The sequence below is a fragment of the Brassica napus genome, chromosome C3 (assembly GCF_020379485.1).
Source record: "Brassica napus cultivar Da-Ae chromosome C3, Da-Ae, whole genome shotgun sequence".
Classification (NCBI taxonomy): domain Eukaryota; kingdom Viridiplantae; phylum Streptophyta; class Magnoliopsida; order Brassicales; family Brassicaceae; genus Brassica; species Brassica napus.
The window spans coordinates 20,694,903-20,708,374 of NC_063446.1; the positions used below are offsets into that span (position 1 = coordinate 20,694,903).

General features: G+C 33.2%; 1 protein-coding gene and 1 long non-coding RNA gene across 6 annotated transcripts; one reads left to right on the forward strand and one right to left on the reverse strand.

The window, feature by feature from the left end:
• Window positions 1-2,373: 2,373 nt before the first annotated feature.
• LOC106415832 lies at window positions 2,374-4,851 on the forward strand. 5 transcript variants are annotated; one of them, XR_007320704.1, is made up of 6 exons: window positions 2,374-3,025; window positions 3,254-3,523; window positions 3,674-3,855; window positions 3,938-4,138; window positions 4,227-4,293; window positions 4,387-4,851. It is a non-coding gene; the product is annotated as an uncharacterized LOC106415832 (long non-coding RNA). The 5 variants fall into 5 exon arrangements; XR_007320706.1 differs by having other exon boundaries at window positions 2,374-2,881; XR_007320707.1 differs by having other exon boundaries at window positions 2,375-2,881; window positions 3,263-3,523.
• Window positions 4,852-9,373: 4,522 nt separating this feature from the next.
• Window positions 9,374-13,201, reverse strand: LOC125583668. Its single transcript, XM_048751025.1, has 2 exons — window positions 11,944-13,201; window positions 9,374-11,388 (listed from the first exon to the last, which is right to left on the reverse strand). Exon 2 carries the CDS (start codon window positions 11,381-11,383, stop codon window positions 10,265-10,267), a length of 1,119 nt encoding a protein of 372 aa, XP_048606982.1. The 5' UTR covers window positions 11,384-11,388; window positions 11,944-13,201; the 3' UTR covers window positions 9,374-10,264.
• Window positions 13,202-13,472: the final 271 nt, after the last annotated feature.

Here is a 13,472-nt window from a genome sequence, read left to right on the forward strand (position 1 = left end):
TAAATGGTTGGCACTTCACTAGCAACGGGAAATATACTGTACAATCTGGGTATCAAGTGGAACGAGTCTATCCAGACAAGGAAAAACCACCGGAATTTTATGGACCAACAGTGGATATACTTAAAGCCTATTGCTGGAAAATAAGGTGTCCTCCAAAGATAAGGCATTTCTTGTGGCAATTACTTTCAGGTTGTATAGCGGTGATGAAAAATTTAAAGGCAAGAGGTATACAAGGAGACACTTGTTGTGTACGGTGTGGAAACCACGAAGAATCAATTAATCATGTTTTCTTTGAATGTCCCCCAGCACGACAAGTGTGGGCGCTATCAAAGATACCATCGAATCCGAATCTCTTTCCTATAAGCTCTTTTTTGCTAATATGGACCATCTCTTTTGGAGAGTTAACCCTAAGATGGAGGATCATCAGTTCGCATGGATAATATGGTATATATGGAAAAGTCGGAATAACAAAGTGTTTAGTAACATTGATACTGATCCGAGGGATACTCTCAAGCTAGCGGAGCTGGAATCTACACTTTGGGCTGAAGCGCAGGTATTAAGGAATCAGAGTTTGATACAAGAAGCACATACCAGACCCACTCGGGAAAATGTAGGAAGATGGTGTTTTACAGACGGTTCATGGAAGGATAAAGACCTATTTTCAGGGCAAGGCTGGTGTAGTACTCTCCCGGGTTTTGATAGTTTGCTAGGGGCAAGGAATGTACGGGCATGTCTCTCCCCTCTCCATTCGGAGATTGAGGCATTAATTTGGGCAATGGAATGTATGAAGAATTTAAGACAGTTTCAGGTTACTTTTGCTACGGATTGTTCTCAATTGGTGAAGATAGTTTCAGAACCTGAAGAATGGCCAGCATTTGAAAGCTACCTGGAAGACATTAAGCTTTTCAGAAGCAGTTTCTTCAACTCAGATATCATTCATGTTCCTCGGACGGCGAACCTTAAGGCGGATAGCTTAGCACACAGTGCTAGAAACCAACCGTCTTTTGTCGTGCACATAGATGCAGAGTTATCACTTTGGTTTACAGAGTCAATATGAGTCTGTAAATGTTTGATGTCAAAAAAAAAAAAAAAATGCTGAAAAACAAATTTATAGTATTTTGGTTAAATAAATAATTAATGCTGTTAGTTTTAAATATGGAAATGGCATAGCTTTTAATTATTTTCAAAAATCAAGGCCAGAATCCTAGTAGAAATTTTACTTTAGTAGTATAGATTATAAAATTTCTACAAAACAAAATTTAATTATAAAAGTGAAAATAAATATCCGTGCGGTCATTGTCGTGCCCATTTTGGCCAACTCGCTATCATCTTTCTTTGGCTGAGTGGCATGTATTTCCACGGTGCCCCTCTATGCTTTACGGTAATGATTCTTCTGGCATGCTCTTAGGCACGGCCATACTTAATATAGAAATCACACTTGGAAAATTGGGAGGCCAAAGACAAACTTTATAAGCAAACTTTTTAATGAAACTTAATATATAATATATATATATTTTAGGTGTAAAAATATTTGTATCAGAATATGAGTTTCTTAGCAATTGTATTTTTTGAGATTAAGAATATACATATATCATTTTTCTTCTAAAATATTCTATTCTTATTTTTAAGTTATGCAATAAAATTACTATAAATGGTCTACATGCAACTACATTGCACTAAAATAAATACTGGAAAAATCAAAATAACAAAACCAATACAAAATAAAAAGAAGAAGAAGAAGACATAAATACTAAACAAGTAGAAGAAAAAATCAAAATCAAAACTCTGATGAAAAATATCTCTAAAATGAAAAAAACCCCACTATATATTGATATAAAACATGAAAATCTCACATAAATCATCAATTTTGTGACCTGAAATATAAACATTTGTTTGAATTAAGGGGCTCTCAAATTATCAATATACATGGGACTTGAAATATAAGCACGACTCAGTGTACGGTCACATGGATCAAACTTTAGTTACTGTTATACAACGCTTCTTCAACCCTAATTAGTTCAAGAATGAATATTTCAGTTCTTTAATTCTTTATATACAATTCCAATCTATTTTGCAAATTTGTTTTCTTATCGCATCCCTGATACCTTCTATCTTTCTTCAACAACTGGAATAAATTGAAAGAACCAACTGACATGGTATTCTTCGGGAGTTATTCACAACCTTCTATATCAATCGTAGATTTGATTGGTTCACTTTCAGATTCCGGGTCTAAAAACATTAACAGAAACTTATGGTGAGAAATAGTGGTCTAAACCACCACCACAAGAAAGTCAGACGAACAAATGAACTCTTAATTTATTATAATGAACTCTTAGTTTATGTCAATATCTAACAATACTAAAAGGGAGAATAAGAAGCCTTCTTAGCTATGCCACGTCAGATCAGAAAATCAACCACTCAAATTCTTCTTTACTGCCATGTCATCAGCCGAGTCAACAAAGAAACCCTACGTTTATGTAAAAAATAAACCGTACGTTCCTCTGCATAGCTTCCGGCTCCGTTGAACACAGACGGTTTCAAGGGCAGGATGTCGGGATTTCGCCATGCCGGTGTGTCCAAGATTGGCGTTAGATCCATCACCTGTTACCGCCAGATCCGCCGCCTACGGAGTTGTCCCGCGGCCTTAAACGGTGGCTCCGAAACAGAGACCAACTCCGAAACCCTAGCTTCACGGATCTGCTCAAGCCTCCAATCGTCGCTTAGGTCTGAGAATCACAAGCTGACGCACTCCCAAGATGGCGGGGAATAAGCTGGACCGAAGAGAAACAAACGAGAGAGAACCGCCATCCCTCACCGTAGATCCGTCGACACCATCTCCGTCCAGCTACGACCTCTGAACTTCATCACTGAATCTGAAACGGTACAAGTTATGTGTTTTTCGTGTGGTGTTCCTTATTAATTCAATCTCCATCAATCATCACTCATTTTCGCCACCCTTAGCATTCAGAAGTATCTTCTGATTAGCCAATTATAGCAGTGGATCTCCCAGATTCCTTTTATCTCAGTACGTTCTTATTTGTTTATTCCTACAAATCTACTTCTACTTCCTGTGTCCATTTGTTTTCTTGATCTTACGGCTCCTTTGTTAAATTATGTCATAAATGATGAATCTTTTTCTTCTTATTGAAGACATCACTAAGCATATATATTTACTATATCTTTACCAATGTTAGCACATGTATGTATCTGATCTTATTGTCTTGATTCTGGTAGTTTATTTGTTTTTTTTAAGCGTTTTCAGCGGTACTCATACCAGCCACCGTGATAACTATCTCACTGGTGTCTCTGTTGGGGACTGTCCACGTTTAGGGTACATCAAAGTTTAGAAATTTGACGGGGTCATTGCATGTACACTTGGTGGAGTGCAGTCCCGCGTTGCAGAAATTTCAGCACCAGAGCCTGAAGTGCACAGATGAAAGTAGTTCGGAGAAGAAAGCTATAAGTTCACTAGCTGGGAAACCTGTGCACTGGCACGCTACTCTTGAAGAGGTACCATTAGGAGGTATGCATGTTTGTTACATTTACTTATTGAGAATCTCTTATGAGGCTCTTGGCTTAATATAGCAACAGTCAACGTCGTAAGCAATGAAAAATATGATGATCTGCATCGTTCCTCATTGTATCTATTGTTCTCTTTTGCTTGCATTGGCAGTACCAACAATAATCATAGCTCATGAGTTCTATGATGCTCTTCCAGTTCATCAGTTACAGGTTTGTGTGATTTGCAATATAGTCTTCTCATTTTTCCAGCTTGTGCTTCTCTTTCTGGCTATTTTCTATGTTCTGTGTATGTTGCTTTCAAAGCAGTTCATCTTGAAGAAACAACATGAAGCTGTGAGATTCTTTCCCTTTTAGTTCCTATATAATGGTCTTTCTTTTTCCATTGCTGGTCATTCTAAATGGTTTCCTTATCCAGATCCAGAAGCAACAAGGTCAGTCTTACGCACCTATTGAGGAGACGGATGAGAGTCTTCATGTAGCGACAAGCGGAGGATCACATGGGCACGGGGAGTTTGAATTCAGCGAGATCTTTGTGCATCAGTTTTTTCACACCATAGAATTTTTTACTTAGAGCTGTTTCCAACACCTCTTCTTACCTGCGTATATGGGCTCTCAGGTATCTATCTAATCATGGAGTAGTAGGAAGCTACTATATATATTACTCATGGCTTAACTATATCAATCATCCTTTGTGTGTATTGCAGTCTTGCACACTCGGAGATATCGTCAGTCTTCTATGAGACTATGAGAAGGTCGTCCTTCTCGCTTGGGGTATGCGCATCCTCTCATTCTCTCTCTCTCTCTTAGTCTAACTAATATTAGCAAATCAACTAATCATCTTTGTTTTTTCATTAAAATAAACAGGTACAACAATGTGTTGATCCTGATCGTTGGGATCATTGTTTTCATATTGTGGGATTGCTGCTGGTGATAGAGACACTGAGCACGTTCCTTCCCGCACTGCGTCTCCACTTGGTGGAGTTTCAGAACAAATTCTACGCTCATTTCTCTTTCGTTCTCACCGGAAACGAAGACGATTGATAGGGATGAATGATTGTTCCATTCCCCTCCCATTCTCTGCAAAATTTGCATATATAAAAAAGGAACGAGACAAACCAAGTTTTATTTGTTTTCTGCGAATATATTTTTCCCCTTCCACATTCAGGGTGGGCGGAATTAAATATGTTTATTTTGTTTGCCTGTCTGGAGATTAGATTTTTTTAAACAACAGTGGAGAAGGGGCTAATGGAATTTGTACGAGGTAAACTCATTTGTTGATGTGTTTGTTTGGAGTTAAATACGTGAGGATTTGTTTCCACTTACTATACAGTTCATCTACTGAAAATTGTTTGTCAATAAGGAATCAAATACTCGACAAATCACTTTTCTTTATCGAGATAACACAAATCACTTGGTGTTGTTGTCTGCAGGCACAATCCTTTTTGCGAGAGTCAATCCTTTTTGATGAGGTCCTATAACAAATTAAGGTACTTTAACTAAGTTCTCTCTTTGATCAAAAAAAAAAAAAAACTAAGTTCTCTCTTACAAACAAATAGAAAGTAAACTAGAATAATGAACTGTTTCAGAATTTACAATTTTGCTTATCTAAATACAGTTGAGAGCCTGAGAGAGTTTGGCATATTAACTTTGCTTAGGGCTTTTTTTTTTTCATCTATTTTAGGAGTTGAATAATATTTTGACAGACTTGAGTGTGCCAGTCTTTACTTATGAGATATTATGTGTGTTGAGCCAAATAAAATGTGTTTTGGTTCTTTACACGTGATTGAATATTTCTCTTTTTTTTTTTACATTTTGTGTGGAAGTACATTTGCTTATTGTTAGCTTGAGGTTCAGTTTCTAATGTCACTCAGATCACAATGGAATAATATATAACATTTCAGATTTGCATATTTGAATTTTTTTTGCAGCAAATTAAACATATTGACTGGTCTTATACAAAAACAAATTTCTCTATTCAAATAGAAACATTAGATTTCTTCATGTGCAAAAAACTGATGTGGTGTGAAATTTGTTGATTATGATCTGTTTTTTAACGTAAAATGTACATTTAGTAGTCACACAGTAAGTTAAGGTGATCAACCTTCTCTCATTTTCAGTTACCACAATTGGTTAAGAATGGATTAGAAATAATATATTCAAATTTAAACGATTTTGTAATTGTCATAGTGGTAAAAAACTAAAAAAAAGGAATATCTAAATTAGATTTCTTACATTAATCAATTTATTTATTTTTATGTGTTAAAATGTTGTTTGGAAATCATATCCTAACTTTAATTAGGAAGAAGTTAAAAATTTATGAATTGTGCTATTGTTAAAAATTCTTTAAAAAAAACGGAGTTTGTCAATAAAATCGTACCACAAGTTGTGTAAGTTTGTTTGAATATCTAAAAATTAAGACATGGAAGGAGTCACTGGATATCAATACAAAGATTCATGTTTTGCCTCTATATGCATAATTAATATATATATAAAAACATACCTGAAGCGAAAAATAAATAGATTTTGATTAAATGAAAAGAAGTTTCACATCAAATTTGTAGAAACATAGATATAAAGCAGCTTAAGAAACAAAAGTGATCACTAAATTACATATTAGCTTAAAATTTGTAAAATCTTACAATATTTATTTAAAAATGTTTGCTATAATAACGTCTCCTTCCATATATATTAACAATCATGCGTACTCAGTTGCGGTAACAAAGAACATATGAAAATATTCGTATGAAAAGAAAAATGAGAAAACTCTATTTTGAACTAAATGCTTAAAAGTCATAAAAAATGGATAGAGAGATATGTAATCTCCATAAATGTGCAGAGCAATGTGTAGAAACTACATGACATTATTTTGTCAATGCAAAAAGATACAATTTTGACATGAATATGAAAACGGATCACAGTATAACCCCAACATAAGAATACAACCCAATTTCATAACAACATACACACCTAGGATATTATTTTCTTAACTTAAACTCCAGAAAAGTCTACATAAAAAGTTCATCAATCACAACAATGCTAAACAACAATGTCAAATGTTGATCTTAAGATTATTTAAGTTTATGAATGCTTTTCCATATTTAGAGTGAAAGCTATAAGCACAAAATATGATTTTTTTTTAAGACGACACGTATTAGATGACATACATTTAGATGACTATTAAACTATATTATAATTTTACAACATATTGTAACAGTTTTAGTGTCACTTTTAAGTATTATTATAGCAAATCTTATTTTGAATCTCATATGATCCTGTCAAGAGAGGTCATGTTAAATCCTCTCATTTTCCCTTGGTTTCAGGACATAACTAATGATATATTTTCAAGATTACTATGGTTGGAGTCTTGAACATGTTATTCCAAGGAGGAATATACAGAGTGTTACGTGCGAGAATAGGGCATCACTCCTACATTGATGTGGCTGGTCCAGCTTGGTTGCAGTCAATGCTTGCTCAAGAAAGCGGAAATGCTTGAAACCCGTATCTACCATCAAACATCTACCAACAACATCATATGAAGCAGGTAAAAGAATATACACACACGATGTAAGAGTTTATTTAGAGATACTGGTGATTCCATGATTACAAACAATTTTGAATTCATTAGAGAATAAAACATACGAACCCGGCGCGTAGCGCCGGAATACCACTAGTTTTATTAAAAAAACAATTATATCATTATTGTATCTTTTCAAAATATTTAAAACCTGCTTGTAGAAAACAAAAGAGCAGGCGTTTTGGGCTTGCATCTACGACTGTAGACCATCATGAATTGGTTTGTATATTGTCAATTATCTATGTACACATTTAGTTTATTTTTATATAGTCATATAAATATGCGATTTGTTTTTTTATCTATACTATTAAAACAAAAACAAAAATATAAAATTAACCCTTAAAACTGTAACTTAATTACGTCTAAATGTCACTACAAATATAACTACTCTTTATTTTTAGCATTTATTGTTTTCTTTCCAACTGAATACATAATTTTCTAAATTGTATACATAAGAAATTCAATATAAATCTCTAACTAACAATTTCCTAGATATATAAATCAAAGACAGTTCTAAACTGTATACATAAAAAAATTGAAAATAAATCTCTAACTCATAACTTACGTATTTCACATAATACTACAAGGTCCACATGGCCGTGAAATTCAAATGAAAACAAAAACTAGTAGTGATGGCAGTTTTTTTTAATAATATTTTAAGAGTTTAATTAACGATGAACTCTCAGCACTAAAGTAGACTAAGACCAAAATCCAAAATTTCCACAGTTTATATTAAATAAAAAACTATAAAACCAATGAAGACATCAAACTTTTATATGATTAGATATTAAATAAAACAAGTAGCCAAAGTACAAATCTCATCTTCTTCGTCAACTGGTACCAATTTCTCACATCAACCATTCTATATTAAAAGATAAGCATCACAACATATGTTGCCATGGGTCGTCACTAAAATTTAAAATATATTATATACTAAAAATCTAAATTTTAATTATTTAATAATTTAATTTATAGATTAAAATTTAATTTTATAGTTAGTTTAATAAAAAGTATAATATATATTTAGATGGACCAACTTATTTCTTTAAAAATTCTAATAGTAAAAAAATGACTATTAGAATTTAAAAAAAAAATAAGTTGATCCATCTAAATATATATTATACTTTTTATTCAACTAAAAATAAACTTAATTTTTAATCTATAAATTAAACTATTAAATAATTAAAATTTAGATTTTTAGAATATAATATATTTTAATTTTTTTAAAAAATAATATAATTTTAAATTTTAAAGTTTCACATAAAAATTTTATGGTCATTGACTTAATTTTTGTTATAATAAGATACAATGATCATAAAATCACATGATTATGAAATTTCATTTAATAGATATTTATATTAATATATATATATATATATTAATATCGTTTAAATTAAATTATATATCATATTAAAATATATAAATAATAATTTTATTTTCAAATTTAAGAAATATGTATTATACTTAAATTGATAAATTATATTTCTCGCTCAAAGATTGCGCCGATTATTTCCTAGTATAGTACTACTAAGTAGTAACTAGATCTTGATCCGCGTAACGGCGCAGATATTTATTTTTCAATTTATATACATAGATATTTATTTTAGATCATTTATGGTTTACATTTTTAACGTTAATCATATATTTAAATATTTATATAACTATTCAAATACAATAACTTCATAGTTTATATGCTAAAATTAATCAATTATTTAAAATCGTCACATGCATTTGTCGGTTCTTATTATATATTTATCTTATTGTATTTGCATTTAGTTACTGAAAAAATTAATATATGCATGAAACAACAAATCTGAAAATTATTTTGTGTTTAGTTTATACTAAATTATGACCCACCGTCTTTCAAAACTGGATTTTTTTAGTAATATTTTTTATGTTTATTCATTTTAGATAATATATTATTGTATATACAAAATTTTAAGATATGTACATATTTTATACATGTATTATATAGTTTGCGAATATTAAGCTATTCTGTCATCATATTATATTTTTAACATAAATATTTATATTTATGAAATCAATTTATCAATTTAATATAATTTTCATATTTAGTTAAATATAGTAGTTTAATTTAACATGATTTATTATTATTAAAAATATATATAAAATATAAAATAAATTTGTATTTTTCATTTTATAAACGATAACTGGATATATATCAATGCATAATAATAGTTATGTTTAAAATTAAACTATATCATTATTAAAGAAGTTACAAAGATTTTATGTTATTAGCTTTAGTGAATATATGGAACTTACCAGCATAATTTCTGGTTTTATTTCTAAATTTGAAATTTATATATGGAAGTTAAATTAAATTGGACCTACATAATAGAGAAGAAATATTTTGAGATATTGTTAAGAACAACAACAAATATTTTTATTTAAACCGGTTTGGTTTACAAAGTCAGTATAAGTCTGTATAGCTTGATGACAAAAAAAAAAAATATATATATATATATATAAGATAACCACACACAAAATGTTTATAAATTAGCCATGTGTGTCGCCTATAATGAATTACATATTCATTTCTCAACCCTATTGGTTTGAGTAACTGAGAAAGAGTTGGGTTATGACTACTTCCTTCTTGTTTTTTATTCTCTTCTTTCAAACCCTAAAATATGTTCACGCCAGTTTCATTTGCTACGGCGACTTTTTCACCAGTAACTACGGCATCAACCGAGACAACCTCTTATCTTCTCTTCCTTCTAACGTCGTCAATAACGACGGTTTCTACAACGCATCACTTGGCAGCGTATCCAGAAACAATAGAGTCCACGTTGTCGCCTTATGCAGAAGAGGCTACGAGGCCCAAGCTTGTAAGACATGCCTCAAGCATGTCATTGACGACACAAAATCCAAGTGTCCTCACCAAAAGGAAACTTTCTCGTGGGTCACTGCAGAAGCCAATGACGTTTTATGCAATCTCCGTTACACCAATCACTCGACTTTCGGCAAACTAGAGCTTTCGCCATTGACTATCAACCCTAATCCGAACGTTATAGAATCATACAAGAATATGACCCTTTTCAGCCAAGAATGGATTGCTATGGTTATTCCATAAACATTCCCATTTAATGTGACTTGGTTAATGCAGTGGATATATGGCTCCAGAATACGCGACATATGGACAATTCTCAGCTAAATCTGATGTTTATAGCAAGCTCCGAGCGCAAAGAACATATACTTAAACTGATTAGTCTCATCCACTACTAATCGTGTAATGGTATCATTCATCTTTTCTAACATGTACAAGTAAGATGGCAGTCTAGCAAAACTCTCCTCAGGGTTACCACGCAGATCACTGACAGCTTGGTGTTTCCCTCTCAAAGCCGTAGAATATGAAACCTTGACTCCTAGTTTGTTCTTCACCAAATTTATGATAGTATTTGGATCTGGAGTCTTGAATTGGCCTGGATAATCAGCGTGCACCACTGATGCGACCAAGCTTGGTGTGCCTCTTTCCCCCTCTTGATTATACTTCCCTCTCCCCGAGAACACGTATGCATCGATCTTTCTATACTTTCTGATAGTGAAAAATGCCGAGTTTTTCAGCTTTGCAGCTCGTAAATACCATCTGCATCCAACCCCACGACATTTCAATACGTAAAGAACATGATTCGACTTCAATATATCAACCTCAAAACAATTCGAATGCACTCCTCTGTCCACTAAATCCCTCACTTCCTTCTTAGTTGCAAATTCTTGATCCATACTCATATCAATACCATCATCCCACTCAACATTGACAACTGTTTCTTCAACTGGTGTAACAGCTGCCAACTCCTCCCTATCATCCATTTCATCACCCTCTCCATTGCTTTTCTCATGGTCGTACCCATCTGATTGTTTTTGAGGAACAATTGCCAACTCCTCAACTTCAACCATACCATAATTAGCTATGGCATCACTCAGAATTTCCTCATTCATAGAAAAATGCTCGTTACTCTGATTTTCTAAGATGATTTCGGAAAGCTCCACATGCAAGACACTACGCCGGTTTTTCTTGTCTACCTCCATTAAATATCCTAAAACATCTTCATCATCCAAAATATAACAAGGCCTCTTATTATCCACGACCAGAGGAAAGTAACTCAGTTGAAGCTTTGTCGCAGCTACATCGATATTCATTTTCTTGCATATTCTATCAACCAAGTGAGAATAAGTAATCTCCTCATATCTTCCTTTTATCACTAATGTAGAAATATGCCGGTCTCCACCATGATCAAAATGTATCACCACAGCTCCACTACTATCCATAGTTCCTGAAAAGGAGTAAAAACCAACATTACCGCTTAATAGTTATGCCAGTTATACGAGTTTTACTGTTGCTAAAATTCTGGTTATACTAGTATTACCAGTTAGACTGGTTTACAAGTAACAGTAGTTATAAGTTATACTAGTAATACCAGTTATACTATGTTCACTCGGCACATGACTACTATAAGTTATACAAGTTCTACCCATATTTTTATTTAATGTTACTTAGAGTTATAGCAGGTGTATTAGTTGTACGTTTCGTATGAATAATATCAGTAATACTAATTCTGCCAGTATTACTACTTTCACTTTTTAAGTTGTACCAGTGTCACTGGTTCTTAACGAATTTTTAAAAGTTGTACTAGTTGTACCGTAAGCAAAAACGATTTTTTCTACAATATTGTGCTTCATACTTCAACAACATTATATTAAACCTTACAACATAATTCATAACGTTAACAGACATATTATGTGACTAAACCGAAACAGAAAACGATAAAAAAAAAAGAGACTGAGAAGAGTGAAAGAGAAAGAGAGGGAGAGAGTATACATAAACTTACCTAAAGATTTCTGAACCAAGGACGTCGTACATGTGATGTTTTAAAGCGTCATAAGCTGTAGAAAAACCTTAAGAAACAGAGTTAAGGGTTTGTAGATGAAGAATTGAAGAAGAGAATTTTGGTTGGTGAAAGGAGTGAATTTAATCGTGTAGTTGAACTGAAATGAAGAAGAAGAAAATGGATTAAATTTCGGTGGGACCCAGGTGAAAGAGAGAGAGAGAGAGATCCGATTTTAAGGGAGAAATTGGAGGGTTCAGATTATAAAATAGATAATTTGATCTAATGGTCAACATTGAACTTAAAATGGTCATTTTACACCCTTTGGTCCATACAGATTTTTTTTGTATGTTCTAGATTATTTTTTGGTCCATTTAGTCCAAATCAGATTTTGGTCCTGATTATGGTTCCATCGATCCAGAACGACCTTGTTTACCTTTTCCCCTAGTATGTGTCCACAGTCCACTCCATATCTTTAATCTTTTGTGTTGGTTTTATTGTCTTTCCTCTGCTAGTAAAAGGATAACTAGAAAACTATCCAATCACCATCAATATACCTTTCCCATAAGTAAGCGGGTTCCCGGGATCCATTTAAAATTGTTGACGATCAATTGGTTTCTCAGTTTCAGAAGAACGAAAGTCTTCCAAAATGATAGATTGTGATGTAGTGTCTTTCCATAGTAAGTGACGGAATCAGACAGCTTTTGCGGCTGTTAACATAGGCAAAGTGTTATCAATCTGTGAACAAGGGGTAGAATGTATCTTGTGCAAATGTGTGAATGGGTTAGCAATTGTAATCTCGGAAGGCATAGTGACAGAGAACTTTTGAAGAGTCCCTTGCGCATGATGGGGGGAGAGTGAGCACAAGCCTGTCTCCAGATGACCCACTAGAGTTGTGGACGAGTTTTGCAACAGCTGAACAATGTTCACCATTGAGATCTCTTCACTTGTGGCCTGGTTTCTTTGTAATAGGAACATAATCATGTGCCTTAGGCGGAAGTAGACACCTTTTCTCTTTGTGACCAAGTGCTCCACACCTTTCACAAGCACTAGGAATCTAAGAGTACTGCACTTCTACAAAGTAGATATTATCTTTCTTGTCATCAAGTGTGATTAGCTTTTGGAATAGTTTATCTAACTCAACTTTCAAATAAGATTTTTCTTCCCAATATTTGGTTGATCTAAACGAAGCTTATGAGTAAGCATTTGTTCTCCCAAACCCGATGCTATATAACTGATGTCCAGTATAGAGAAGCAAGAATTGGGAATATTATATATTGAGGTGTTTTACCCATCCTGGTAAGGCAGAAATTTCTCGAGTTCTAAAAGAGTTAACAAGACTTCAAAGAGCCACAATAAGTAGACAGTCATCAACATGCTACACACCCCTTCGTAATAATAGGAGTGGGCACAAGGCGAGTATTTGTTTTTTTACGTAGACTTGATACTTAGCTTGCTATGAACGAGTAATGAATTTTTGGACTTATATTTGACTTGTCGAAAACGGGTTATTGTTGTTTTGAGTACTTGTA